General features: G+C 44.4%; 1 protein-coding gene across 1 annotated transcript; it reads right to left on the minus strand.

Annotated features, from left to right (window-relative positions):
* Positions 1-939: 939 nt before the first annotated feature.
* On the minus strand, positions 940-22,503 carry LOC120049243 (calpain-5-like). Its single transcript, XM_038995481.1, has 12 exons — positions 22,339-22,503; positions 20,217-20,348; positions 19,745-19,956; positions 18,885-19,077; positions 17,979-18,181; positions 17,729-17,806; positions 17,118-17,592; positions 16,501-16,623; positions 2,595-2,791; positions 2,275-2,393; positions 1,588-1,724; positions 940-1,116 (listed from the first exon to the last, which is right to left on the minus strand). The coding sequence occupies exons 1-12, from the start codon at positions 22,501-22,503 to the stop codon at positions 940-942; spliced, it is 2,211 nt and encodes a 736-aa protein (XP_038851409.1).
* Between the last annotated feature and the right edge of the window lie 550 nt (positions 22,504-23,053).

Below are 23,053 nucleotides of genomic sequence, written 5' to 3' on the forward strand. Positions count from 1 at the left end.
CCGTTCTATACCTTGTCCCACCTCACTGGATTATTGACCCCTGCCTGCCCTGACCCTGAGACATCCAGCCGTTCTGGACCTTTTGCACCCTCGCTGGATTACTGACCCCTGCCTGCCCTGACCCTGAGACTTCCTGCCATTCTGGATCTTTTGCACTCTCTGGATTACTGACCCCTGCCTGCCCTGACCCTGTTGTTTGCCTGCCCGTGTACTAGAAATAAACGTTTGTTTCATCGACACTGTCTGCATCTGGGTCATACCTGAAACCTGATAGTTGATTGTTAATACGGCTAGAAGAGACAGGGTAGGGTATACTCTTGTTCGCATTAATTCAAAAAATAATATCCCACGTTGAAATGTGTATCTTTTTAAAATAAACATTTGAAAGTATAGCATACCATATTAAGGTGAAATAAAAAAATCTATATAATGGTCAGTTTATAGAGGAAAATTACATTTTAATTGATCAAAATGTTTCTCCTAAAATTATGCACCTTTCATGACACATAAAAAAAGAGTAGACCTACATATATTATGTATAAACCTTAGATAACCTTGGCAGCTGGCAATCAATGTATTTTTACAGTTTAAATGTTGTTGTTTTTGGATAATGTTGTACTCTTACAGGGTCTGACCAGCAGAAATGTAAAGTTAGGGGATATTTTTATGATTTTATGATCTCCATTGCGCTAGTAGTGAACAACAAACAGATAGATAGATCACTGTGCTTTTCTGTTCCTTAACGCAGTAGTACCGAGTTCTCATAATCTTTAATTCAAAGAGGTATTTGTCTTTGTAATTCATGGAAGCCGAAGACAAATGTCCATTTTCCTTCAAAGCTATTGAATTGGATCCATCCTCTTTCAAATCCGCTGCTTCATCCAGAAAAGCAGTGATTGCCATGATTGTATAGTGGGTGGGACAAGCCACAGCTGTCTGTCACAAGTCTGTCAGGCATTTGCTGGATGAGGTTTCCACGTAGATGCATCCCCGGTATCCTGAATGTGATTGGCCGCCCTGTAGGTCAATCCCCTGGCTCCGCCCTCGCTCACTGTCGCCGGTCTGGAGTCGAGCCCCTCCTAATAGAGTGTCCCAAAGTAGACCACGGCTCCACAACTAAACACACACACACACACACACACACACACACACACACACACACACACACACACACACAGAAAAACAAATATTAGGCCAATGATTATAACTTGAATCATTAAACTTGACATTTTACTAATTGCCCTTTAGCACTATTCGCCCTCAATACTATTCGCCCTCAGTGGTATTCGCCCTCAGTGGTATTCCCTCAGTGGTATTCGCCCTCAGTGGTACTCGCCCTCAGTGGTACTCGCCCTCAGTGGTACTCGCCCTCAGTGGTATTCGCCCTCAGTGGTATTCGCCCTCAATACTATTCTCCCTCAATACTATTTTCTCTCAATACTACTAGCCCTCAGTACTGTATCATCCTTGTGAGCTGTGTGTGTGTGTGTGTGTGTGTGTGTGTGTGTGTGTGTGTGTGTGTGTGTGTGTGTGTGTGTGTGTGTGTGTGTGTGTGTGTGTGTGTGTGTGTGTGTGTGTGTTTCTAACCTTAATGCTGATGTGTGCGTCTGGGTATCTCCTATAGAAAATGGCCCTCATGTTGAACTCTGGATTTCCATCCTCCTTGAACACTCGTGTTCTTATGGTGTCGTCCTCACAACAGATCACAGCATACACATCTGGTGCTACACAACACAGATACAGACACAATGCATAGACAATTACTCTTGTGTTGTCAGACTTCGTCTCATATTCTTTGGAAAGATGGATATCGAGGTTTGTATACAATGAGACTTGATGTTGTCAGTTACTGGTATGAGCCACAATTCCGTGGGATGGTAATGTATGTTATGGTAATGTATGTCATACTAATGTTTGTAGCGACAATGTATGCTACAATTTTTTGCTGTTGAGATAATGTATATCATAAATAAATAAAAATGGTTATAATAATTTCTCAACAATGTTTGCTGTGATAATGTATGTTATGATAACGTTTAGCATGATAATGTATGTTATGATAATACATGTCATAATAATCTGTTTCGATAATATATGTCACAATAATCTATGTTATGATAATGTATGTTTATAATAATATATGTCACAATAATGTATTTTATGATCATTTATGTTTAATGTACTGTATGTTATGATAATGTATGCCATAATAATGTATGTTATGATAATGTATGTTGTGATAACGTTAATAATGCCCCAGTGAGGTAACACTACGTTTCTGTTTGGGCTGGCTGAGTCCGCAGGCTCGGCGCAGGTGGACGGTGGTCACTATACTGGACTGGGGGAGACAGCACTGCCACACTGAGAGAGCAGGCAACTCCTGTCTCAACTCACTATATATATATATAGCGAGAGAGAATAAAAGTAGTAAAGTGGAAAAGAGGAAGATTGATAGACAGTAATATTATCAATCATTATATAGTGCTGACATGCTAAATGCACAGGGAATCTCACACACACACTTGACATTACACCTTCTTTCCTAACATACGTTCCATTCCTTCATTCTTAACATTCACACCATTCCCCCTCACCTGAGTCTGAGGTGTGAATGTGAGAAGAGGCGTAGCAGAAAGCGTCCGGTGGCCCTAGGTTGAAAGGTGGTGGGGAGGAGGGCGTAGCGGCCGGGGACCAGGGTCACTCGCAGGGCAACGCTACGGGAGTCCATGTACACAGAGCTTGCAGCCTGCTCCACCACACGCTGCACACGGCTTAGACGGTTCACCTCCACCTGTTAACAATGGGGAGGGGGAATTAATATGCGGGTAAACGCACAGTAAATATGACACACATATGTAGTTTATAAACTTTGTATCCATTGAACATGCCATACTAATAAAGGCATTTTAATTAATTATATGAAGAGTGCCTTGGTCCTCCTTTCTATTTGATGACCAATTTACCCCTTTTACCAAAGAGCCCCTTCTGTCAAACAAAATGTATTATTGTGTACCTTAGCAGTACTTCCCTTCTTTTGTTTGAGTTTTGAATATCTTTTACTTGAAAGGACAAGTAGTTGAATATTGTAATGCATTTGATAATACACTTGGAAAGTATTGGCATGTATAAAAGAAATACTCAAATAGAGTATTTTCAAATACAAATAAATACTCCCATGCATTTGAACCCAGGACCCGTATCCAGAAAAAAGTTGATCTCAGCTGAGACAGGTTGATGTACTGCAAAGTAAAGATAGTGATGGTGCTCATTGACATTGTTGCAAAAGATGGGGAATAAACAGCCATGATGAGGCATCACCAGCTATAGAGTACAACAGTATGAGTCATAATGCCTATAAAACCTAGCGGTCAAACAGGGAAATGATTACAATTGTTTTTCCACCATTCATTTCTCCCATAGGGGAATTTAGAAACACTTAAAATAAGGGCTGTGTTTCGTGTAGGCTTACAATGGCGTGACGTTTGGATAACCAAGTAAATCTCTCTAGGACAAGGTGACTTCTATCAATATATTCACCTGTATTTACCCCCCCCAAAAAATGAAATGCTAATTAGCTGCTAATGTGGCTATCATAAAGAACTACAAATGCCATGATGATCTGGACGAGACTGCCGAATCGAGGCAAAGGTACGAATCTCTGGATTAACTATCTAATGTTAGCTACGTGTACAGTACCAGTCAAAAGTTTGGACACACCTACTCATTCAAGGGTTTTTCATAATTTTTCCTATTTTCTACATTGTAGAATAATAGTGAAGACATCAAAACTATGAAATAACACATATGGAATCATGTAGTAACCAAAAAAGTGTTCAATCAAAATATGTTTTATATTTGAGATTCTTCAAAGCAGCCACCATTTGCCTTGGTGACAGCTTTGCACACTCTTGGCATTCTCTCAACCAGCTTTCTGAGGTAGTCACCTGGAATGCTTTTCCAACAGTCTTGAAGGAGTTCCCACATATGCTGAGCACTTGTTGGCTGTTTTTTCTTCACTCTGCGGTCCAACTCATCCCAAACCATCTCAATTGAGTTGAGGTCGGGTGATTGTGGAGGCCTGATGCAGCTCTCCATCACATTCCTTTTTGGTCAAATAGCCCTTACACAGCCTGGAGGTGTGTTTTGGGTCATTGTCCTGTTGAAAAACAAACGATAGTCCCACTAAGCGCAAACCAGATGGGATAGTGTATCGCTGCAGAATGTTGTGGTAGCCATGCTGGTTAAGTGTGCCTTGAATTCTAAATAAGTCACTGACAGTGTCACCAGAAAAGCACCGCCACACCATCACACCTCCTCCTCCTGCTTCAAGGTGGGAACCACACATGCGGAGATAATCCATCCACCTACTCTGCGTCTCACAAAGACACGGCGGTTGGAACCAAAAATCTAAAATTTGCACTCATCAGACCAAAGGACAGATTTCCACTGGTCTAATGTCCATTGCTCGTGTTTCTTGGCGAAAGCAAGTCTCTTCTTCTTATTGGTGTCCATTAGTAGTGGTTTCTTTTCAGCAATTCGACCATAAAGGCCTGATTCACGCAGTCTCCTCTGAACAGTTGATGTTGAGATGTTTCTGTTACTTGAACTCAGTTAATTGCCGATTTATGAAACTGGTAACTCTAATGAAGCTATCCTCTGCAACAGAGGTAACTCTGGGTCTTCCTTTGCTGTGGCGGTTTCATCATAGCGCTTGATGGTTTATGCGACTGCACTTGAAGAAACTTTCAAAGTTCTGGAAATGTTCCACATTGACTGACCTTCATGTCTTAAAGTAACGATGGACAGTCGTTTTTCTTTGCTTATTTGAGCTGTTCTTGCCATAATATGGACTTGGGCTTTTAACAAATAGGGCTATCTTCTATATACTAACACTACCTTGTCACAACACAACTGATTGGCTCAAACGCATTAAGAAGGAAAGAAATTTCACAAATGAACTTTTAACAATGCACACCTGTTAATTGAAATGCATTCCAGGTGACTACCTCATGAAACTGATTGAGAGAATGCAAGAGTGTGCAAATCTGTCATCAAGGCAAAGGGTGGCTACATTGAAGACTCTCAAATATAAAATATATTTTGATTTGTTTAGAACTTTTTTGGTTACTACATAATTTCATGAGTTATTTCACTATTATTCTACAATGTAGGAAATAGTAAAATAATGAAAAACCCTTGAATGAGTAGATGTGTCAAGTTTTGACCGATGCTGTTGTAACGACTCCCATCGAAGGTGGCTCCCCTTCCTGTTCGGGTGGCGCTCGGCGGTCGTTGTCACCGGCCTACTAGCTGCTACTGACTTTTCCTTCCCCTCCCTTTTTGCTGAGTAGTGACACCTGTTTGTGGTTAGGGTGATTTGTGGGGCTTTATTACCCAGCAGCCCGGCCTGCTGGGTGTGCGGGATTGTTGTGTGTACAGTTTGTACATTCTTGTGTGTCAGGGTACGTGTACGTTGGTTTGTGATTTTCGTGTTTCTCACTTTGTTTGTGGTGGAGCATTACTTTTAGAGTAGCGTCGTGTTTTCACCCGTGTGGGGAATTAAATTTGGAACGCTACTCTGAACTCTCTGTCTCCTGCGTTTGACTCCTTTCATCCACTACACACCGGGCATTACAGCTGTAGTAACAAATAAATTGGCAAAATGTATTTAAATGGACATTTCTGTGAACTGTCTTATGCAAGTTTACAATACCTGTTAGCAAAGGTGTCAGCTAGAGATGATGTGCAGTAGCTTGCAGGGATTTGTAGTTTTTCATGATGTCTACTGTCACGTCTACTCCTGCTCCCCCTCTCGGCGCATCACCTTCCTGATTACCTCCCCTATATCTGTCACCCCCTTTGGATCTTTCCCCAGGCGTTATTGACTCTGTTTCTGTGTTTCCTGTCTGTATGCTATTCGTGTTTCTTGTTTTGTTCAATGTTCCGTTATTTATTAAATTCACTCCCTGTACTTGCTTCCCGATTCTTAGCGTACACGTTGCATCTACTTTGATGCTAATTAGCATTTTCAAATCTGAGAGTAAATAGAGCCGAATATATTGATAAAAGTGACCTTGTTCAAGAGAGGTTTAAATGGTTATCAAAACGTCACGCAAGGGTAAGCCTGCACGAAACACAGCCCTTATTTAAGTGTAAAATCCCCTATGGGAAAAATGAACAGTGGAACCCTGTTTGACCTCTAGGTGTTATGGGTATTATGACACCTCCACTGTGGTGGTCTATAGCACCCTTCAGACAACCACAGTGGATGTGACTGTACATCAAATGTTTGAATATACTTTCAAATACTTCCATTAGAAGTAGTTGATTTCGTCCACATTATTTAACAATACTCAAATTGTAGTTGATTTCGGATAAATTACAATACTAAAAACCCAGATCTGGTATGCACGCACACACACACCAGTGTTGTAGTACTCGAGACGGTCTCGAGAGCACATTTGGAGTGTATTGGTCTTGTCTCGGTATTGGATACATTTGTACTAGGTCTTGTCTCAATCTAGGACAGGGAGGACTCCAGGCGAGACCATCGGAGTAAAAAACTCAGCTTCCATTCAGTCAGCACATATATGCACTCCTTTCTTGAAACATTAATATCTAAACAGCCTTTATATATATTATAGCCTTTATGCCTTCAGTGTGTGACAGGTTCATGGTTCTGAAAGGACAGCAACTATTACGCTTGGAACATACTGACAGTGTTCATTTCCAACAGGACGCTGCGTTTGCCTTGCAGCATTGCATTGCAGAGGCAGTTGCAGTGCGTTCTGTGTGGTGCATACTTTGGATTTATCGAACATGTGCATCAAACTGTCTGCGTAGACTGCTTGACAGAAATGGTAGCCGAAAGTGAATGTTGAACTTTTGTTGCATCATGTCGAGTACACTTTTTGTAAAACACAAAGGGCCAGTGGTGTAGTGGAGGGTATACGCAGGTATAAACCGTATACCCACTTTTTCTTCAGAGGGCATTGCATATATGCATTTCTTAATCCCTATTGATGTGTATCAACGTCGTGTAGGGGAGGTATCCCAGGTAGAGGTCGACCGATTATGATCTTTCAACGCCGATACTGATACCGATTATTGGAGGACCAAAAAAAAACGGATACCAATTAATCGGACGCTTTTTATATATGTATTTGTAATAATGACAATTACAACAATACTGAATGAACACTTTTATTTTAATTTAATATAATACATAAATAAAATCTATTTAGTCTCAAATAAATAATGAAACATGTTCAATTTGGTTTAAAAAATGCAAAAACACAGTGTTGGAGAAGAAAGTAAAAGTGCAATATGTGCCATGTGAAAAAGCTAACGTTTAAGTTCCTTGCTCAGAACATGAGAACATATGAAAGCTGGTGGTTCAACATGAGTCTTCAATATTCCCAGGTAAGAAGTTTTGGGTTGTAGTTATTATAGGAATTATAAGACTATTTTTCTCTATACCATTTGTATTTCATATACATTTAACTATTGGATGTTCTTATAGGCACTATAGTATTGCCAGCCTAATCTTGGGAGTTGATAGGCTTGAAGTCATAAACAGCGCTGTGCTTCAAGCATTGCGAAGAGCTGCTGGCAAACGCAGGAAAGTGCTGTTTGAATGAATGCTTACAAGCCTACTGCTGCCTACCACCGCTCAGTCAGACTGCTCTATCAAATATCAAATCATAGACTTAATTATAATATAATAAACACACAGAAATACGAGCCTTAGGTCATTAATATGGTCAAATCCACAAACCATAATTTAGAAAACAAAACGTTTATTCTTTCAGTGAAATACGGAACCGTTCCGTATTTTATCAAACGGGTTGCAACCCTAAGTCTAAATATTGCTGTTACATTGCACAACCTTCAATGTTATGTCATAATTATGTAAAATTCTGGCAAATTAATTACGGTCTTTGTTAGGAAGAAATGGTCTTCACACAGTTCGCAACGAGCCAGGCGGCCCAAACTGCTGCATATACCCTTGTCACGTTCCTGACCTGTTTTCTGTTGTTTGGTATGTGTTTATTGGTCAGGGCGTGAGTTTTGGGTGGGCAGTCTATGTTTTCTGTTTCTATGTTGGTTTTGGGTTGCCTGGTATGGCTCTCAATTAGAGGCAGGTGTTTGACGTTTCCTCTGATTGAGAGTCATATTAAGGTAGGTTGTTCTCACTGTTTGTTTGTGTGTGATTGTCGTCCGTGTCTGTGTCTGCGCACCACACGGGACTGTAGCGTTTGTTCGTTCGTTTGTTATAGTCTGTACCTGTTCCTACGTGCTTCGTGTTATATGTAAGTTCTTATGGTTTAGGTCAGTCTACATTCGTTTTTTGTTATTTTTGTAATCCTTCCAAGTGTTTGTTTTCGTGTTTCGTAGTTTGGTTTAATAAATCATTATGAATTCACACCCCGCTGCACGTTGGTCCAATCCTTGCTACTCCTCTTCGGATGAAGAGAAGGAGGAAGCCCGTTACAGAATCACCCACCAAACCCGGATCAAGCAGCGGGTTAACGGACAGCGCACGAAGCAGGATTTCTGGTCTTGGGAGGAAATCATGGAAGGAAAAGGACCATGGGCTAAGGTTGGAGTGAATCGCCGCCCATGGGAACAGCTGGAGGCAGCTCGGAGAGCGGAGGAAACCGGAGAGAGGAACCGGCGTTATGAGGGGACGAGTCTAGCACGGAAGCCTGAAAAGCCCGCAAGTACAACCCAAAAATTTCTTGGGGGGGGCTAAGAGGTAGTGGGTCTAGGGCAGGTAGGAGACCTGCGCCCACTTCCCAGGCTAACCGTGGAGAGCGGGAGTACGGGCAGACACCGTGTTACGCAGTAGAGCGCACGGTGTCTCCTGTACGTGTGCATAGCCCGGTGCGGGTTATTCCACCTCCCCGCACTGGTAGGGCTAGATTGAGCATTGAGCCAAGTGCCATGAAGCCGGCTCTACATATCTGGCCACCAGTACGTCTCCTTGGGCCGGCTTACATGGCACCAGCCTTACGCATGGTGTCCCCGGTTCGCCTACATAGCCCGGTGCGGGTTATTCCACCTCCCCGCACTGGTCAGGCGACGGGGAGCATACAACCAGGTAAGGTTGGGCAGGTTCAGTGCTCAAGGGAGCCAGTACGCCTACACGGTCCGGTATATCCGGCGCCACCTTCCCGCCCCAGCTCAGTACCACCAGTGCCTGCACCACGCACCAAGCCTCATGTGCGTCCTCAGAGCCCTGTACGCACTGTTCCTCCTCCACGCACTCTCCCTGTGGTGCGTGTCTCAAGCTCAGTGCCTCCAGTTTCGGCACCACGCATCAAGCCTCCTGTGCGTCTCCAGAGCCCTGTACGCACTGCTCCTTCTCCCCGCACTCGCCCTGAGGTGCGTGCCCTCAGCCCGGTACCTCCAGTTCCGGTACCACGCACCAGTCCTATAGTGCGCTTCGAGAGTCCAGTGTGCCCTGTTCCTGCTCCCCGCACTAGCCTTGAGGTGCGTGTCTCCAGTTCGGTACCACCAGTTCCGGCACCACGCACCAGGCCTACTGTGCGCCTCAGCAGGTCAGAGTCGGCTGTCTGCCCAACGCCGCCTGCACTGCTCGTCTGCCCAGCACCGTCTGAGCCATCTGTCTGCCCAGCACCGTCTGAGCCATCTGTCTGCCCAGCGCCGTCTGAGCCATCTGTCTGCCCAGCGCCGTCTGAGCCATCCGTCTGCCCAGCGCCGTCTGAGCCATCCGTCTGCCCAGCGCCGTCTGAGCCATCCGTCTGTCCAGCGCCGTCTGAGCCATCCGTCTGCCCAGCGCCTTCTGAGCCATCCGTCTGCCCAGCGCCTTCTGAGCCATCCGTCTGCCACGAGCCATTAGAGCCGCCCGTCTGTCCCGAGCCATTAGAGCCGTCCGTCAGTCAGGAGCCGCCAGAGCCGCCAGCCAGTCAGGAGCCGCCAGAGCCACCAGCCAGTCAGGAGCCGCCAGAGCCGCCAGCCAGTCAGGAGCTGCCAGAGCCGCCAGCCAGTCAGGAGCTGCCAGAGCCGCCAGCCAGTCAGGAGCTGCCAGAGCCGCCAGCCAGTCAGGAGCTGCCAGAGCCGCCAGCCAGTCAGGAGCTGCCAGAGCCGCCAGCCAGTCAGGAGCTGCCAGAACCGCCAGACAGTCATGAGCTGCCCTACAGTCATGAGCTGCCCTACAGTCATGAGCTGCCCTTCAGTCATGAGCTGCCCTTCAGTCATGAGCTGCCCTTCAGTCATGAGCTGCCCTTCAGTCATGAGCTGCCCTTCAGTCATGAGCTGCCCTCCAGTCATGAGCTGCCCTCCAGTCATGAGCTGCCCTCCAGTCATGAGCTGCCCTCCAGTCATGAGCTGCCACTCAGTCCGGAGCTGCCACTCAGTCCGGAGCTGCCACTCAGTCCGGAGCTGCCACTCAGTCCGGAGCTGCCACTCAGTCCGGAGCTGCCACCCAGTCCGGAGCTGCCACTCAGTCCGGAGCTGCCATTAGTACAGAGTTGTCCCTCTGTCCTAAGCTACCTCTCTGTCCGGAGCTACCTCTCTGTCCGGAGCTACCTCTCTGTCCTGAGCTACCTCTCTGTCCTGAGCTACCTCTCTGTCCTGAGCTACCTCTCTGTCCTGAGCTGTCTCCTCTATGTAGGAGGGGCCTTAGTGAAGGTTCCTGGACCATGGTCGGGGGCGAGGGTCGCCACTCAAAGGACGCTAAGGAGGGGGACAAAGACAGTGGTGGAGTGGTGTCCTCGTCCACCGCCGGAGCCGCCACCGCGGACAGATGCCCACCCAGACCCTCCCCTTGAGTTGTAGGGGTGCGCCCGGAGTTCGCACCTTGAGGGGGGGGTTCTGTCACGTTCCTGACCTGTTTTCTGTTGTTTGGTATGTGTTTATTGGTCAGGGCGTGAGTTTTGGGTGGGCAGTCTATGTTTTCTGTTTCTATGTTGGTTTTGGGTTGCCTGGTATGGCTCTCAATTAGAGGCAGGTGTTTGACGTTTCCTCTGATTGAGAGTCATATTAAGGTAGGTTGTTCTCACTGTTTGTTTGTGGGTGATTGTCGTCCGTGTCTGTGTCTGCGCACCACACGGGACTGTAGCGTTTGTTCGTTCGTTTGTTATAGTCTGTACCTGTTCCTACGTGCTTCGTGTTATATGTAAGTTCTTATGGTTTAGGTCAGTCTACATTCGTTTTTTGTTATTTTTGTAATCCTTCCAAGTGTTTGTTTTCGTGTTTCGTAGTTTGGTTTAATAAATCATTATGAATTCACACCCCGCTGCACGTTGGTCCAATCCTTGCTACTCCTCTTCGGATGAAGAGAAGAAGGAAGCCCGTTACAACCCTGACGCGAATGCGCTTTTGTTAAATCATCACCCTTTTGGCGAAGTAGGCTGTGATTCGATGATAAATTAACAGGCACCGCATTAATTATATGCAACGCAGGACAAGCTAGTTAAAGTAGTAATATCATCAACAATGTGTAGTTAACTAGTGATTATGTTAAGATTGATTGTTGTTTCTAAGATATGCTTAATGCTAGCTAGAAACTTACCTTGGCTCCTTGCTGCATTCGCGTAATAGGTGGTCAGCCTACCATGCAGTCTCCTCGTGGATTGCTATGTAATCGGCCATAATCGGCGTCCAAAAATGGCAATTACCGATTGTTCTGAAAACTTGAAATTGTCCCTAATTAATCGGCCGATCGCTAATCCCAAGTAGCACAAAACGTTCCTGGAACCTAAACAAACATTGGACTTAGGTTGGGAAAGGTTGTATATTGATGTTGCAAAAACAACCGTTGTAACAACGTTCTCTCAACATTCCTAAATAAACATTTAAAAAGAAATGTATTTGAAACATATTCCAATGTGGCCAATAGGTTGAGATTTGGTACTGTTTGACACGTATGAAAGGGAACTCTTGGCCAACGTTTCTAAACGTTGTCAGGAGGTTTGACACGTACGCACTTCATGGGTACAGCCATGTTTGTTTACTTCACCACTATCCCATAATGCTACGTAACTTTCTTCTTCTGTAACGTTACTTGTCAAAATTGACACATCTGTCTCCAGAGAAGAAGAGAGTCGCAGATAAACAGAAAGAGATCTGTGTGCACAAATGGTGTGAGAGAGCACGAGTTAACTGTGCCCCTCAAATAAATGTAATTAGTCCAATGATGAGTTTTAACACTCAAGTTACTTTGTTTCAGACTATAGCACCTGAAATAATGGAGAGAGACGGAAGCCCAAGAGACAGAAGCCCAAGAGACGGAAGCCCAAGAGACGGAAGCCCAAGAGACGGAAGCCCAAGAGACGGAAGCCCAAGAGACAGAAGCCCAAGAGACAGAAGGAGCACAAGCACGGAGTTGACCCGAAAGCTTTTTGACTTAACAGGACATTTTGTAACTCCAGTGATTTTATTAAATGTGTCTAGTGGTAAAAAGGGGAAATACTAGGGAAATAGTAATGTAATTAGTTGCAAATCCAATTATAGTTCATCAAGATTTAGTAATTAACGGTTTTATATTGTATTTTGTAGTTCCTTGTTGGTTAAAAAAAATTCTAAAATATAGTTTCAATTTTCTGTCTTTATTAGTTGAAGCCATCATCACATAGAACACCTATTACCAACGTTAACCAACGTTTGTTAAACATTGGCGAACGTTGATGGACGTTTGAAACCCAACCAAACCAAGGTTGTAAAATACAAAAAGTAAAATATTTGTAAAATACGTTTGTTAAACATTGGTGGCTGTTCATTAACGTTTAAAAGAGAAGTAATAGCCAACGTTGTAAATGACACTAATGCCAATGTTTACCAAATGTTGATGACACCTATGACAAAGGTTTACAAAACATACTCTGTCCCCCTACACTTTAACCAAAACCGAACGTTTATCTGAATGCAGTCAGAATGTTTAGACAACCAATCCAACAACCAACACCTAAAAAAAACCTTTAGAAACCCCTTTTTTCCTACCTGGGATACGACTTATCAATTATGCAGTACAATAGAGAAATCATGCACAAAATAGCCTATACAATCGCAAAGCACGTGAAATATATTCACATGCCCGCTGCACACATTGCCTAGATCCAGGGGAATATCATCTGCAGGCAGAAAGAGTATGCAGATCTCAATTGGTTTTGGCACGGAGCAGCTCACAAAGAATGACATTGGTAACTGGTAGGGTAGACATTTCAACTGATGATATCTACCAGTAAATGCTAAATAAGGCAACAATGGGTATACAAACCAGGTATTGAAAAAGTTTCATCTGAAGTATTGGTTAGTAGACTATTTGTGATGCGCAATTGTCATGATGTGCTGTTAGCATCAGGGGCGTAGACATGGATGGGCCTGGCTGGACAGAGGCCCAACCACTGGGGAGCCAGGCCCTGACAGGCCCATCCAATCAGATTGGTGTGGTTTAACCACTGTTGTGGATTTAGACCATCAAATGTTGTCTTTTTTCTATACAAAAAATATATATTTTGAGAGTGAAAATCTGAAAAAGATATAGGACAACTAATTGAAAAAACACAGGAAAACATACATTTTTTCACACAAGGTGCCTTTCCTTCACTGGGTGGGCCTTTGGGAACTTTTTTGTCAACATTAGAGTATACCTACTTCTCCAGGTACCACTACACCACTGCATAGAGCCGATGGAAAGACAACAGTCACACACAGCTTGATGTTAAAGATAAGCAGTCCATAAACTTGGACATAATAAGCCAGTAAATCCCAATTATAAGAATACAAAAACACAATCATTAAGCATTTCCCAATCGAAATGTACAGCTATTACTTCCATTGCAAAAACATTTCACGTTTAGCACACAAAGTAACCAGTGACCTAAAGTTTAAGTGGAACTTACAGCGTTTTAACTACTTTGCAGATATTAAAATATACAATCCCCAGTTTATGCTATAAGAGTTTTTAAAAATAGATTATATTTGACTCAACATTCCATGAGGTACACTAAGGCATTGTTGGCAGAATAGATGGATGCAGTTCAATGCATGATATAATTCACCAATACATTTCTTGATAGTTAGCAATATTTTTTTTATCAGGTTTTAAGTCACAGCTGACCTGGTACATTGTTTGCTGCCTCCAATCGGGATGCACTGTTTCAGTTGCAATGACAACATTTTCTGGACAAAAACAGATGAATGTAACCAAGGCTGGGAATGCTAAAAACACGGAGCCTAGCTAGCAGGCTAGGTGCTAGGAGGATGTCATTTCATGCCATTGGAGGAGTAGGTGAGTGACTGACTTTTTCCCCTCATATCTTTTTTTCAGTGGCTATACACAGCTAGAGATGCAGGTGTCATTTGGTTAGCCAGCAAGAAATTGAACAACTGTTATCCAGTTAACATATCTGTTGCGTTCGCAAATTCACTCTGGCTATCTACTCTAATTTCAGTGCACTCTTGTCTGAGTGTGCCAGAGCGCATAACAACTGATTCATTTACAAATGAGCAACACAATCTGAATATGACATGTGTCAGTAAACGTAGGCAAAAAAAGTAATAGTTAGTCAAGAACGCTCTAGTTAACATGTAAACAGCCTAACCAGCTCTGCTACGGCGAGTAAAATGGTCAGAGTGAGGTTTTCTCTCATTTGTGTCTAGAAGTAGCTAGCTAGCAAGCTAGCCAACTTTAGCCAGTTAGCTTGGGTGCTTGGTTGGGACAAGCATGCATTGACAGACAAGCTGCAGAAGGACGAGGTGGCTACAATTCCCCATTGTTTATCAGTGAAATTTTGACAGCCAACTAGCTGAAAAAGTTTGAGAGGGTTTATCTAAAGTTCCTTCATTAGATTTTAGCTCATGTTGATGTGCATAACTGAGGGAGAGAGAGCCTACCTTTTCATGGTTGTTTGATCAATAGGACTGTAAAGTTCCCAAATGTAAGAGGACTCCCATGGTGTTTACATGTTTGCAGAAATCCATTCAGGTGTATTTTGTGGCTTTTGGCGAATGTGTTCTAATGATCTAACTGTGCAACTGCCTGTAAACACACAGTCAAGTTCAAAGTGAATGATGGCTTGCCTGTGTGGCAAATGGATTGTTTGTATTAAGGCCTACTGTAGCTATGATTGGCTATAGCACACCGGTCTGTGTAGACTCTGGTCCTGGAAAAGAGAGATTTGTTTTATCCGGTTCTATTAACTCCATTGTCTATTAATTGTTCAAACGCAAGGCCACTTTCCCACTCTACATTACTATATAATTTTCACAAATGTCTTAGTATAATGTACGTAATTTCCAAACATTCTAAGAATTTATGAAAAATTTAAAATTGCTTGTCAGAATTTTTTTTTAACTTCTTGTTGAGACGTATTCTTGAAAAGGGAGAAGCTAACAAATTAGCAACAACATCCTCTTTGATAACGCTTGCTGCAGCCGCTGCAAACTAGCAGACAACAAAAGCTAGCTAGCTAGACCGTGGGAAAACTACTGCTCGCTACCTGTTGGCCTTCAAGAAGGCAGAAGTTTCCATACGTTTGTGTAAAAAGTCAAAAAGTGATTGCTTGATTCCACTGTCACTCAAAATGTTTGCCCTAATATAATTGAATGGCAGGTGCCTTCATCTAGCTTCTGATTACCTAGCCAAAGCCTGACTTAGCTAGCTAGAGACCTGATTGGATTTTGTTTTCTCCCTTGAGTGTTAACCCTTTCTTTTCCAACAAAAACTGAAGAGATTAAATCAGAACTTCATTGAAAATAATAATATCATTATCATTATTAATATAATCATTATTTAATAAACCCTTCGCCCTTCTCTGAAGGCCCATTGTTCCCCACTGTGTTTGGGTTAGTAATACTTTGTAGAGTGGCTCTATTTTCCCTCAGCATGCATGTATTTCACTATTCTGAATGTCTAAAGAATCCATATGGTCCCCACAAGAATAGTTAAACACGTCCACACACACACACAACCCTTGGGTGTACTATAGCATTCTACGGTGGCCCTTTTAAACCCTGTGACCAATGTTCCTTTCGTCACTGAGCAAATTTCAGGTCTGCTGAAAATTCTATGAAACTTCCGCCGAATGTTTATTGTGAACACTGAGGCTGTACCCACTTTAAGGTCATTTTAACAGTGGTCAAGTAGGCTGCTTGGCTCCATATATGGCAATGGTCTATTTGCATATAGGCCTACTGCAGCTCTGATTGGTTATGGTACACCGGTCTGTGTAGAGTACGAGCCTGAGTCGTGCCTGTCAATGCAATAGAATCCTACTCTGATGTGTTGTGCCTACAACAAAATCTCTTCCATAATTATTTTTGCATATTAAATCTTGCGCAGTTTGTTTTGTTTCGGTATGTTGCATTGAAAGTGGCTAATGTTGCATTGATTCGATCACAATTCCCACAGTAAAGGGAAATGTTGATAGTGTTATCTAACAGGGAAGTTCAATCTCGTACTTCTCTGCGCGGGCTAATATTTCTTCTGCATGGCACGCTTCCAGCTTAGAGGGAACATTGCCTGTGACTCACCCTCAGCACCTCAAAGCCGATGGGCAGATTCGCTCCTCCTCCATCCTTCCTCTTTATCCTCCTGTCCTCCTGCTGCAGACAGATCAACACCTCATCCTCCTTTCCCTGCACCTCAAACATGAACTGTAGTGGGAGAGGTGGGATAAGAGATAGAAGGGGGGGGGGGGGGGGGGACAGAAGGGAGGCAGAGCGTCCCTAGAATAGCAGTAACACTAATATAGCTTAGTGTCAGCCATGTTGTTTTTAGCTTAGCAATGTTGTTTTCCAACTGCACCCCTCTGAATAGGCTTTCACAGGTCTATTTCTACACCATTAAGATTGTAGCAGTTGCCAAAATAGTACATGTTGAGTCCTTACAGTTATAGCAACACAAATTATTTACATGCTTGAGGTATAAGCATACTATATAATGAGATACTATACTATCATACTGAGTGTAGTTCTCCGAACATAAAGAATATGTGTATCACTACTATGTAACTACTAGTCATTACCAAACACACTCTGAGTGGACTGAACCTTGTCCTGGAACCATTTAACCAGTTGCTATGGGCATAAACCTAGCTATAGTGTAGGCTCACCTGGTTGTTGTGTAGAAATATATAGGGTAAACTCACCTGGGGGTTGTGTAGAAAGGTGTCTTTGTGGTTGATGCATCCTCCACACCTACTCCTCTTATCCATGTGTTTATCCCACCGTCCATCCACCTCTCCCCCCTTCTTCACGCTCTCCTCCTTCCTCTTTGTCTTCTTCTCCCCCCCCTTCTTCGCCACAGCCACCTTGTCTCTCCCTCCACCGCTTCCTACTTCTCCTCCTCCACCTCTCCGTCTCTTCCCCAATCTTGCCTCCTTCCGGTCCCCTCTCTGAGTCTGGTTCACCTCCCCAGGCTTGGCTGTGTTCTTCCTGAGGTTGGATGCCTGGCGGACGGGGAGGAGGGTGGCGGGGGTTTCCCCGGTAGTGTTGGGGGCTGGGACCCACTCCCCATGGCAGCGAACCTCTCTCCAGTGGGTGTTGGGCCACAGCAGGGCTCGTTCTACCAGACGACACACCACCACATCTGTGAAGTAGCGGCAGAAATCCTCAAACTCCATCCTGAGGGAAGGGGAGGTGAAAAAGTCTATTTTTAGTTTTTCAACAGGAATTGTAGTGTATTTGTAGTGACTTGTGCAATGCATTGAGCATTATTTTCTGTCAAAAGAGTGATGCTTATTTTACTATATGTCTTTACCAGAACTCTCCCACATCTCTGACAATGAGGCCCATCTTCTCCCTCTCACCACGACCAACCTGCTGCCACTGCTGAGACCTGAAGGGGGCGCAAAGGAGCTCTATGTCAATGGACCAAATAGACAAAACCTTGTTTCTAGCCCCTTCCTGATTTTTGACATTACCCAAATGGGACAACCCTTGGCCTATAGTTCTTTGTTGAATATACCGTATCCTGATAGACTAGAACAGCAGTAACCGTCCCCCCTCACCCCTGACTCCAGGGCCCGGTAAAGTCGGCTGTACCCCAGGGGTTCCTCATGCGCACCATGCCGAGACGGGACGTCCCGCTACAACGGCCAGGCAGCAGTGACCGCTCCCCCAGACGCACCTTCCTCACCGCGGTGATACCGTAGGCATGGCCCCGCACCAGACCACAGTCTAGCACCGACTCTACTCTCTCTCCCTCCGCTGGCTGTAGAGAGAGAGTGAGGGAGGGAGGAGGGGGAGCGAGAGAGAGAGAGAGAGAGATAGAGAGACTCAATACAGATACACAATTGAGATACGCTAATACCAATACACACCACAGGCACTCTATGAAGGCACCCTGATGTGTATAATTGGAATCTTGCAGTATACTATAACTACACAATGAACAATACAGATCATTAATCAATAGAGGCATGTGTCTGGAGTGTTTATGAGGACAGGACAGGAAAGAGAAAGGACAGAAAGAGGCGTGACAGGATAGATAGCATTCAGTGCCATTCTGTACTACAGTAAATGTAAGCATTAGCATTGTTAATGCTGGACTGTGCCCAACACAGCCACTATATAGCCACCTGTCTCTCTATAACCCGCTACTGTACAGAAGGTAGAGGTGATCTCTCTGGTAGGACAACATTCATAGAAGCTCTCTGGCCCAATCCCAAACCATTCATTACCACCCTGAATGCACATGTTCATATCACATCTAGGGCAAGTGGGCACAAGCCTAGATTTTGAGGCCTCTAGTAATGGTCTCTGGTATTGTCATGGATTGAAGTTCAACAGTCAAGCTGATCTTTCAGTACTAGTTGAAAATCTTCCCCACACATGGTTACTGTTACGCTGTGGAGAGAAGGGTAAGCTGATCCTAGGACTGTGGTTATGCAGGGAAAAGTGTATTGGTCACTGACCCGTATGGAGCAGGTGATGAGGGCTTTGCATCCGTGGGCCTTGGCCAGGGTCTGGAACAGCGTCCTCCTCTGGTCGGGGTGCAGGGTGAGGGCCTCCCTGTCCAGGCATAGGGGCTCCGACACCCCCCCTGTGAAGTCTATGAGGGCCTCCGCCGTGTTACCGCCTTCTAGTGCCTCATAGCAGCCATTCAACCTGGGCGAGAGGAAGAGGGGAGGAAAGGGTTGGAAGACTGGGGAAATGTTAAATGGGTGAGGATAAGGAAAGAATGTTGACTAGTTACTGGTTTATTTTGTCAAGTGTGGTCACTGTGTGGTGTATACTGTGTGGTGTATACTGTGTGGTGTACACTGTGTGGTGTATACTGTGTGGTGTACTGTATACTGTGTGGTGTACACTGTGTGGTGTATACTCTGTGGTGTACACTGTGTGGTGTATACTATGTGGTATATACTGTGTGGTGTACACTGGGTAGTGTATACTGTGTGGTGGATACTGTGTAGTGTACACTGTGTGGTGTACACTGTGTAGTGTATACTGTGTGGTGGATACTGTGTAGTGTATACTATGTAGTGTATACTGTGTGGTGGATACTGTGTGGTGTACACTGTGTAGTGTATACTGTGTGGTGGATACTGTGTAGAGTATACTGTGTAGTTTATACTGTGTAGTGTATACTGTGTAGTGGATACTGTGTGGTGTACACTGTGTGGTGGATACTGTATTCATTATATCTAAAATCCCTCTGTGCAATTGGGACAATAAATGAATACTGATTGAGTGATTAACAAGCCTCCTCCTAGCCAACCTGAAATCTAATCTCTCAGCTGTGTCTTGGCTTTAGTACAGTGTAAAATCTCACTTGGCGTAGGCCTTCTCCAGCAGGGTGCTCCAGAACTCCCGTGGCGTGGCTGAGCGGCAGAAGAGCAGCGTTCCGTCCTCGCTGACCGGCAGAAGGTCGTCCACCACCACGTCTGTCCAGCGGCCAAGCCGCCAGAAGCGGAAGTGGAAGATTCCGGCGTACAGGTCCGGACGCTTGGGCTTCCACTCCTGTTCCACGTGGTCAGGAATCACCTGGTGGTTTAGACCAATTAAATCGAACAAGGGTTTTGGGGTCTATGAATGTGTTAGTACAGAGGCAGCCAGCTTCCTGGGCGTTCAGAGCTACAGAGTGTGCAGGCTTTTATTCCATCCCAGCACTAACATGTCTGATTCAGCTATAAGAAACATATCATTAAGACCTCTTCAGTGAAATGAAAATGAAATCAGTGACCAGGAAGTAAATCACTGAGTGTGACCTATAGGGATTTGGCCTCTGCCCTTTGACCCCTCACCTTCTTCCACAGCGATGGCTCCGAGGCCAGACAGGAAGTGGCCGCCACCATCCAGCAGTTACCTAAGCTGCCTTGGTGCAGGTCCCATGTGCTGATCCTGTCCACAAAGAGACGAGGGTCCTTACACAGTTCCTGAGAGAGAGAGAGAGAGAGAGAGAGAGAAATATATATAACATGTTAACATATGCATACTCCAAGATCAGCAGTAAATTGGGTGCAACATACAGTACAGTACAGTAAGCCTATTCAATCTAGTTTATCTTGACATGGTGCCAGTGTTTTTGTCAGGACAAGTGTCAATCCAGTCTATGCTCATTAAACTGTGATGTTAGAGCAGTGTAGAAGAGAGAGATCCTGTCCACATCGAGCAGTTGATGTTCATTTTGACAGTATCAGGTCACAATAGAGGTATAAGGATACACACACTCATACACTCTTACACTAATACACACATTCACACACCTTACTACATTCAAGCACACTGCTACTCACACACACACACACACACACACACACACACACACACACACACACACACACACACACACACACACACACACACACACACACACACACACACACACAATTCAGTCCCATTTAAAATCTTTTTTTCCCTAACCCCTAATCCTAAACCTAACCCGTACTCCTACCCTAACCCTAACCCTAACATTAACCCTAACCTTAAACCAAAAACCTAACCTTAACCCTAAACCTTACCCTAACCCGAAACATAACCCTAGCTCCTAACCCTAGCTCCTAACCCTAGCTCCTAACCCTAACCCTTAACGTAATTCTAACCCTAACACTAATTCTAACCTTAACCCTAAACCCCCTAGAAATAGCATTTGACCTTGTGGTGACGAACAAAATGTCCCCAGTTGGTCAAATTTTTGTTTGTTACCTAATCTTGTGGGGACTTCCGGTCCCCACAAGAATAGTTAAACACGTCCACACACACACACACAAACGCACTGCCACACACACACAGGTCATAACCTGTAAACATGTAACTCTAGAAAAGTTATGAACTCAATTTCCCCTTAGATGACATCATGTTCAAGCTCAGTACTGTATGAAATATGATGCTGACCGGATTTTATAACAGTTATGATAGCTGAGGAAGGAAGTTCAGAGTGTCCAAGCGTCCTGTCCATGTGTGTGTTGTGTGTATGTGTGTGTTGTGTGTGTGTGGTGTACACGTGCATGAATGCCGGTGAGAGTGTGTGCAAGTGTGTGTGTGTGTGTGCATTTGTGTGTATACAAGAGTCCGAGTGCGTATGTCTCACTGCAGAGTGAGGTGACAGATGTCATCCTATCATTCGACTCCTGTTGGATGCAGGATTAAATGACCTGTGCAGAGCATTAGGAACACAATCCCATTAACCCTTTGTGGTTAGCCCCCCCCCACACTCCAGTGAGCAAAGAGAATACCTGTGCAGTCCCGTATTCTATCGATCAATGCAAACAACAACAAATATCTGACCTCCTATAGGAACATTTCGTTCCTCATATTGTTTTTGTTTTTTGTATATCTTCTATGCATACTTAAGAAAGACTACAACCACAACCTAATGTCCAATAAATAGCCACCCTTGAAGCTACACCACTACACAGCCCTTCTCCACTCGTCATCACAAACACATGCTATTTAAATCATCAGGTGATGCTTTTATAAACACACACTGAAACCCTGGTCATATTCAAGTCCAAATCTGCAACACGCGCCACACACACTCCCGTTGGTGTCGGGTTACACTGTCCTGACGCCTCTGGTCTGTTAGAAAGGCTTTAATGAACTATATCTGGAATAAAATCTGCTGAGTGGACGACTAGAATTAGACTGGGGACTTAAACTGGTACCTCCTGGGAAAGGGCATAAAGGGGAGTCCAGACGTTCAAAAGTGTGTGTGTGGTTGTAAGAGAAAGCGAGTGATTGATTTTGATGAAAAATTCTGTTCTGGTGCCGCTTCTCTCTCCCTTTGTCTGTGTGTGCTTGTCTCTTGTAGGATTTTACCTCTGTTTTCCACTTCTCCTATCTCTCACCCTCATCCACTCTTTCACTGCCTCACTCCATCTCTCTCTCCTCCACCTTCCCCCTCCGTCCCATCCCCGATCCTCTCACCCGTGGTCTCTTCCATGTGAGTCCAGGGGGTGGGGCTCGTTTGTAGAAGAGTGACAGTGCGGATGGGGGAAAGAGGGGATCCTTGAAGAGCTTGCCCCGCTGCAGACATGCCCTCTTCAGCTTGTGGTAACTCTGCCCCTGGAACCAACACACTCTCTCTGGCATACTGAGGGTGAGAGAGAAAAAGAGGACCGGGATTGAGAGAGAAAAAGATGGGGATTGAGAGAGGAGAGGGGGAACAGCGAAGAGAATGTCTGCTCATTTCAGTAGTTAGAACATGATGTTACAAAGTCCTCTCATTCTATTGGTGTCTATAGAGAAAGCATGGTTCCATTATTCATTACACTTTGGATGGTGTATCAATACACCCAGTCACTACAAAGACACAGGCGCTCATCCTAACTCAGTTGCCGGAGAGGAATGAAACCGTTCAGGGATTTCACCATGAGGCCAAAGTTTATTTTAAAACAGCTACAGAGTTGAATGGCAGTGATAGGAGATAACTGAATATGGATCAACAACATTGTAGTTACTCCACAATACTGACATAAATGACAGAGTGAAAAGTAGGAAGCCTGTACACAATAAAAAATATTCCAAAACATGCATCCAGTTCGCAATAAGGCACTAAAGTAATACTGCAACAAAAAAAATCCTGAATGCGAAGTGTTGTGTTTGAGGCAAATCCAACACAACACATCACTGAGTACCACTC

This window comes from Salvelinus namaycush, chromosome 6 (genome assembly GCF_016432855.1).
Source record: "Salvelinus namaycush isolate Seneca chromosome 6, SaNama_1.0, whole genome shotgun sequence".
Taxonomy (NCBI): Eukaryota; Metazoa; Chordata; class Actinopteri; order Salmoniformes; family Salmonidae; genus Salvelinus; species Salvelinus namaycush.